At 39.6% G+C, this 7,942-nt stretch overlaps 1 protein-coding gene across 1 annotated transcript in view; it reads left to right on the top strand.

Moving 5' to 3' along the window:
* ARMC9 (armadillo repeat containing 9) overlaps window positions 1-7,942 on the top strand; it is a 70,571-nt gene that overhangs the window by 4,693 nt on the left and 57,936 nt on the right. The window contains exons 4-6 of the mRNA XM_009323592.1: window positions 1,046-1,201; window positions 3,932-4,024; window positions 5,281-5,305. Of these exons, the coding sequence (XP_009321867.1) occupies window positions 1,046-1,201; window positions 3,932-4,024; window positions 5,281-5,305 (274 nt within the window). The remainder of the gene's footprint in view (window positions 1-1,045; window positions 1,202-3,931; window positions 4,025-5,280; window positions 5,306-7,942) is intronic.

Here is a 7,942-nt window from a genome sequence, read left to right as displayed (position 1 = left end):
GTCCTTGCTTCCACCCTCTGTAGGCTTCCTTTTTGCATCTGAGTTTGTCCAGGAGCACTTTGTTCATCCATGCAGGCCTCCTGGCGTTTTTGCCTGACTTCCTCTTTGTTGGGATGCATCGCTCCTGAGCTTGGAGGAGGTGATCCTTGAATATTACCCAGCTTTCTTGGGGCCCTCATCCCTCCAGGGCTTTGTCCCATGGTACTCTGCCAAGAAGTTGGAGATGTCCTTATCTTGGAGCTCCTGAAGTATTTTAACTTGGAAAGTACCAGCATGCTGATACTTTTACACCTCTAATTGTAGTCCGTAGGAGATTCTTAAAACACTTATTTTGCTTCCAGTTTGGACTGAGGCCATGTGTTGAAATATAAACATTTCTGATAAAATGGGGAAGCTGAATCTTGACCAGCTCGATATAGCATATTGAAAACTATAATTCCAAGCTGTCATAAAATACAATCTCTGTTACATGGGACTTTTATGATGAAGAGACATTTAAGTAGCCTGGAGCCAGCCAGATCAGCCAGGGCTTAATAGCTCCTGCCTTACACCTGTCAGCTGCTACATGAGTATTTGGATGCCTTCGGTGTGTTTTCCAGCCTCTAAGGAGCTTTTGGTCTGTTCTGTGTGCCAGCTCCCCTTCCTGGTGCTGTGTGAGTGGATTTTATGGTTCTGCACTTATCACTGAAATAAAGCATGTCTAAAATAGGTGTTTCCTCTCTGCCCTGAGTGTGGAAATGGCACTCTGCTTTAGAAATCTAGCCTGAAGTGGGCAGGAATAATTTACATTCAAAAAGCAATTGTCCCTCTCTTCTTTTGTTGGACCTGGATGACGCAAATAACAACATCGGTTTAATTTTTCTTTTTTGAGTGATGAAAACAAGATATAGTGCTCTCTAGTTAAATAAATGTTGCTTTTTAGATAACAAATATTCTGGGATTTCAAACTTGATATTAATGTATTTAGGTCTCTGTTATATTTGCCAGCTTTACAGTGCATTGAGCGTGGTAGTTTTCTAAATAAACATGCTGCTTTATTTCCTAGGACAAAGCTGAACTTGAGGAAAGGATTTCTCATTTTAAGGCATACCTGGAAACAAAAGGAGCTGCACTGAGCCAGACTACAGAGTTTCTTCCCTTCTATGCTTTGCCTTTTGTTCCGAACCCCATGGTACATCCTTCATTTAAAGAACTTTTCCAGGTAAGTATCTATTTTGCAGAGGTGGTATCTATGATGGGTTTTCCCATGGGGTGATAGATATTGAATGATGTTTAGTTTGGTAATCGCTTTTATTGTTTCCTTTAACAGAAACTGTACAATCATAAAAGAACATATATTTGATGGAGGAAGGGTTGTGAGAGCGCTATCAGTAACAGAGGACAATCTTAAATATATTTTGTATTTGCTTGAGTCCAGCTGCATTTATATATGCAGCTTTGTGTCCATAAATAAGAATTGCTACCTCTTCTTCCTTTCCACACGACCCTGAAATACGCATGCTTCTAAGAATTGCTATATAGTAGTTTAAGTCCACTTATGTGCTTTGAGGTGGTTGCCCAGCCCCACTATCTGTGTATATATGTAGCTGGATTTAAAACATGATAGCTAGGCATAAGGAGACTGAAGCAATGCCATTTAGTGTGGAAAGGAGAAAGTCAAGTTTATAAGTAATCCTCCTGTAACAGAAAATGTGTCACTGTTGTCTGTGTTCTGAGATTCTTCCCCACCCCCCCAAAAAAAATGCTGGAAGAGCATAACTGTGCTTACTGGTTTGGTGACTCCGGCCACAGGCATTTTTCCTGGTTAATTTTTTTGTTAAATATGTTTTAGCCTTTGCCTTTGAATGGCTGTTTCAGAGTTCAGTTCTTAGGCTTGCACGTGCAAGGTGAGAAGAGAGTGTAAAAGGTAGTGTGCTTGAACTTCAAAATAGATCTCATTTGCAGGTGCATTTTCAATGTGATGATTGATCTACAGTTATTCTATTGATGAAGGGGTAATAAAACACCCTTACATTGACTGCTTTCTGGGCACCGTGCAGGTAGATGGTTAGGAGATGATGTCCAGGGCTGTGGTTTGATGTTCCAAAGTATTGGTGGCAATTCCTGGGGGGAGGGTACAGCCACCGTTCCACCTGCTGATGGCTTGTTCCTGCGGTGCAAAACTGCGCCTTAACTTCTTGGTTGTGCTGGAAATGGCTGGTTATGTGGTTGCACTTGGACTGGATCAAGGAACTGATGTGCTTTATTGCTTGTGAATGCGTGTGTATACAGCTCCCATGTACACACACACGCGCATACACAAATTTGTTTGTAAAATATATAATATTTTGCAGGGATATATGCTTGAAATGCTTCACCATCCTACCACATGGACAGTTGTGCTGGCTTATCTAAGGAGCTGCAGGGAGTTATTGTGGTGGGAGGAGATATCTTCAGCCTGCATTAAGCCACACCCTTTTTGATATCAAATCAAAGCTTAAGTGATAGTTGCCCTAGGGCTGACTTTTGATGTACCAGCTGATGAGGAGCTCCAGTTTAACACCAAAAAAAGGCGTATACTGTCATTTTCCTTTGGGACTAGGTATAAATAATGAGATGTACTGGTTGACTTCAGAGATGGGATATGACTACTCTTTATTAATTATACTTAGCAGCTTTTTTTTTTTTAATGCCTTGTCTACGATGAGATCCTCGGGTTTATTCATAGTAACCCAGTGTCCAAGCTCTTAGTCCACAGTCACTCATATTTTCTTGTGGGAATTGTACAGCTCATTCCATGTTAGTGTTGAAACACAGATTGTTTTATGTTTGAGAAAGAACAGCAGTGAGTCACTAGTCTACTAAGCAGCGTTCTTATAGCATTTTTTTTTTCCTCAGGCATCTGGTGCTTTATATAGCTGGTGTTCCTGTCTGTTTGTGTAATACGTCTTGAAAAATAATACACACTCCTCTCTGTAGGAGACATGGTTCCTTCGGTAATATACAGCATACCGTGGTGCACCTCTGTCTGGATAGTGAATTGGTAAATGCAGCAAGTAAATTCTGTACGCTCTCCAGCATGATGAAATAAGGGCAAATCTGAGCTGCGAGAACAGCTTGCAACATATGCATATACAGCAGTAAATTTAGGAAGCTCCTGCTAGTTGTTGGAAGATACTGCTTTTTCATCTGTTGGCTAGCTTTTCGTCAAGCAGAAACTAGCTTGACTGAAGGTTTGAAATAGAAGAAATGAGTATTCAGTGAATTCTTAGGTGTAGTTTGGCTTTTTTCCTTAACTATTCTTTTCTTGTGCTTATGAGACACTATGCCAGACAGAAGACAGCATTCCAGTTAGTGGCTGATATGTTGGTCTATTTTTTGTACATGAGTTGTTATTCTCCAAATCCTTATTTTAGAAATGTTGTACCCTGATCACTGATGTCATATCATGACGCTTGCAATAGTTATTGACAAAATTTACAATTCCCAGATCTTGTTAGGAGTGAAAGATGACTACAGTGATTACTTTTTGAAAACTGAGCAATGGAAAATTATTCATCTCATACTCTATTTAATAAATTTAAAATTCATATTCATCTTTTTATCTTTTTCTCAAGTTGCTTATGTTTTAAAGGTACTTCTAATTTAGAGGTAGTTGTTGCATGTGCATACAAGGCACCAACACTATATGATAGTTTTACACTTGCAATAAAGCTACATCATGTTTTTAGAACTCTTCTCTAGGAATAATACTGAACTCTCTTCTAACTTCTGTACACTTTTATGGGTAGCCAGCAAACACATTCACTTCAGTAACAGTGAAGGAAAAATCTTTTCAATACAATGCTGGCTGCCCTGTTTGCTAGTGGAAGGTTGCTGTGATCCAAACAGTACTTTCAGCAGAGTGTACATATTTGGTGAACAACTGTCATAATTTGTTTTTCTTTTCAAGGATTCTTGGACGTTGGATTTGAGGACAAGATTGGAAAAGTTCCTGTCTCTGACTCTCAAAGCCAGACAGACTCCCCGGCTTCTCAATTTATTTGTATCCTTTAGAGAAAACACTTTGAAGATAATTAGAATTACTGTAAAGAGGCAGTACAATTTATTGGAAGAGTGTGCTGCTAAGATTTATTGCAGAATTGCAGTAATGTTGCAGTTCAGTGTTTTTATGATAAGGAAACGTCGTTTATAGTCCACATTCAGAAAGACCTTTTGAAAAAGTTATGTAAAGACAATGTATAGGTGCATATGAACCTGTATATTTATCATACAACCATTCTTTGCTTCCATGTATAAAGTACAGGACACCCCAAGGCACCAACCTGACCTGACTTCTTTCTTAGCATTTGTAAAGCTGTTAGCCTTTTCAATTAGCCATTTCAGGCACTAGCTGAAAGTTTTCCAGGGCTTTTAAGGATTCCAGAAATTATTGTTTTACTAAATGGCTTGTGCTTCAGACTGTATTGTTTTTCTACCAATATGGTTTAAGCTGTGTTGTCAGGCCTAATTTGCAAACTAACTAGCTATATGACAAATTATCTTCTCCATTTTTGGTCAGTACAGTTAAGGGCAAGGTAGAGAGAACTAAACTGGAGTCTTTGTTTCTGGTTTTTTGTTGGTTTTTTTTTTAACAGGAGAAGTTGAAAGTCCTTTTCCTGCTGTATCTTACTTTATTCTAAAGCAGCGTCTTGCCATGGTGGTATCGAATGATGAGCTGGAAATTATATTCCTTCCGTTCCATTCCTGCCCATTTGCCAGGATGGGGAGCAGTGATCAAAACACTGCTTTCACTCCCATGTTACGGATGTTTGTCTGGGAGCCTGGCATAGAAGAGTTAAAGAAATTTTTCTCTCTGCTTATTCCTCTTTATGGAGGAATGGACCTAATTGAGCCCTGAATATTTCTTGGGTATAAAACATCACTTGCCCTAACACATTTGCATGTATTTTATATAAAATCAGCAGTTTCACTTTTGATTTTGGTGTTAATACATTTAGACTGGGGTTACCATATCTTATACTTTAGGGCTGGATCTAGCATATTTAAAGGTCAGCAAAAAGTCTCAAGTCTCCATGCAACATTGTACATTGTGCACTTGTGAGACTTTTATGTGTTTATTATTGATTCATTTATTCTTGCTCTCCTGTGAAGCATCAGGCATTGGCTGTTGCCTGGGACAATAGGAATATTTGACTTGGTGGGTTTGCCAGTTGGTTGAATTTCTCATTCTGTGTCTCTGGAACAAACACGTTCTGAAAGGACGCACCTTTTCCTGAACTGCTCCTACTTGTACAACAGAAGGAGAATGGACAGTGCAACAAAGGTAAATGCTGAGATGTGGTAAGGATATTCCGTAAGATTATTAGGGGCTATAATAGTAGTGGAAAGTACACCTGCAATGACGGGGAAACTAGTGCTGCATGGCAAAAAGTCCTTTGAAATCCAGACCCCTGTCTTGGTGACAGTTATTGCTAGACTGCTTGAAGTCAGTAGGGTTGAGCATAGGCATGTACTAGAAATGGGAGGGGGCCTAGTAGTAGGATTTGTATTTTAAGTCTATTCTGTCCTGAAATATGGTAAAAACAAGTGGAGAACTCTGTACAAAGTACGTACCAGCTCTCCGTTTTCAGTTACGGTGAAAGTAAGTTTCCTCAGATTCCTTGCCCGTACCTGCTTACGCCTAGCTGCATCTTCCAGATTTCAAATCTCATTCAGTTATTCTGATGACTATCTGATGATCTTAGACAAAGTTGATTTTTGTTCCTATTCGCTCATCCTGTTTAAACTCCTAAAATGGTACATATTGGTATATCCTGAATAAGAATGTGTTAATTCAAGTATGACTGTCGTGTTGCATTTTTAGGTAAGCTGTTCATACACACTTAAGTGTGTAAGTGACTTGGGGTCCTTTAAAAAATAATAATTTCAGCACTGAATCCCGTTAGATGTTGATGGTACTTGAAATATGTGCCTTTTATAAATCAGTTCAATAAATAGAACTTGGGTTCCCAACTCCCTTGCATCATTTTTTCACTTGACTTACTGTGTTCACTTTATCGGTAGGGATTTATATGAGCCCAGCTGGGTTCCTAAAATGACTTTTCCTCTTGAGTTATTTTAATCTGTAATTTTACACTGAGGATTTACTATTTGTAGATTGAATTAAGGAGAAAGTTAGGCTCATCTCCCACTGTGAGTTCCAGGTATTTTCTTTGTAATTTTGTGCTTTGTGTTGCATTAGACTTTCATTGAATAATAGAAAGATCTTTGTGGATTTTTATTTTCCAGAAGTTACTCTTTTTCCTTGTGGACTTTCCTGAAGGCAATAATTCCATACTCTGATTAAAAAGAAATAACTACACGATTGGGCCTGAATTATTTTGGGCCTAATTATTTTTTATTTGGACAGGTTCTGTGCTTTGTACAAGTACAGGGTCTGTCATGGTGTTGAATCCATGCAGATCAGCCTTAATTTGTAGATCTGTTACGTGTCTTGGAGGTTGAATCGGTTTGGATTTTTCATAAAGGTTACTTGAGGCCTGTCTCGTATGAAAGTTTTGGATCTGAGAGGTTATTTTTGCAGTATGCTGTTCAGATCACATGGGATCCACAGTAAATACTCACTGTTGGAGAATGTTTACTTATCAGTGAAGGAGAAACGCAAAGAAAATTAATAGGCAACACATGAATGAAGACCAGCATGGCAAAGAATCCTGAAAACAGCCTTTTGTAAATAGTTGCCAGTCATTAGTCTGACATACTGAAGCACTTCAAGTTTAGGTGGGGTGGTACATATGCTCTTGAGGGTGTCCTGGAGAGTTTAGTGTGTTTACCTTTCCCGATTAACCTGCTACAGTCTGACTTTTTACGCATTTGCTAAAAAACTTTAATATATGACTTTCAAAGCCATCTGTGTGGCAGTTGTGCTTAACTTACAGCTCTCCTATATGTTTTCAGTTTGGCTGGAAAGAGAAGAATTGCAGAATGGTTGGCATCTTGCACAGAGAGCTTCAGACCTTCTGTTTGTCCTGTGTGCTAACAGGAACGGAGGGAATGAAGTATTTGGAAGTGTGTTCAGCTACTGTCCCCTTCACTGCCTCATTACAAATTTATGGATGAGTTCACGGCCGCTCTTCCACCATTTTGGGAAAGGGGAGAGTGGAGGAAGTGTGTCAGGCTGCTGCATATGAGAAGGTGAAGTGTGACCTACCTGTTTGTCAAGATTTGCTATAGTCTGAACGACTATTAATGTGGAAAGGTACCAGTTTAGAATATGAATAGTAATTTTTATGGAAATGAGGTAAGCAAGAAGAAGGCAAGGCAACTACTGCCTCTCCTAATAGCAAGGTTTCGGTGTCCCCTAAGGAGCCCTGATGTCTGACAGCAGCTCTTGGGACCTGCAACTCCTCTGCTGAGAGCTCTGCTGCATTGTATGCAGGAGCTCAACCTGGCCAAAGTCAGTGCTTCTAGCAAAGTATGTGAGGGTGGGCTGAGATTAGAGAGACAGAGAGAGCAAGCACAAGTTCAGGAAGCATGTTTGAGGTGTAGGTAAGTTGTAAAGGATAATGACCAACCTCTCACTTAGAGAGAAAAGCTTATTGTGGAATTATGTGCATATGGGTGACTCCTTGGCTGCTCATAGGAACTGGAGTCAAAACATGAAAAAGGCTTGACAATTACATACATGAGAGAGCCAGCAAGAATACTGGTAGAAACATGCAGTAGTTCAGGTAATGCCTAATGCCAGCATCTTCATTTGGCAGAGTCACAAGCTTTACTGTACACTGTATCTTCCTAAACCAGGAGGTTAGTCCTCTGTCCTTTATTTTCCTCTCTTTTCCTCCACAGATGGTTCTGGTAGGTATTAGGTCCAGAGCTTCCCCCACACACACACCTATAAGCTTATCATATGTAGAAAGCATTTGTCAGTGTTGGAAGTTGTGTCTGTGGGAGGGAAAGA

This window comes from Pygoscelis adeliae, unplaced genomic scaffold (genome assembly GCF_000699105.1).
Source record: "Pygoscelis adeliae isolate BGI_AS28 unplaced genomic scaffold, ASM69910v1 Scaffold245, whole genome shotgun sequence".
In the NCBI taxonomy this organism is placed as follows: Eukaryota; Metazoa; Chordata; class Aves; order Sphenisciformes; family Spheniscidae; genus Pygoscelis; species Pygoscelis adeliae.
This window is presented reverse-complemented; position numbering and strand designations above follow the sequence as displayed.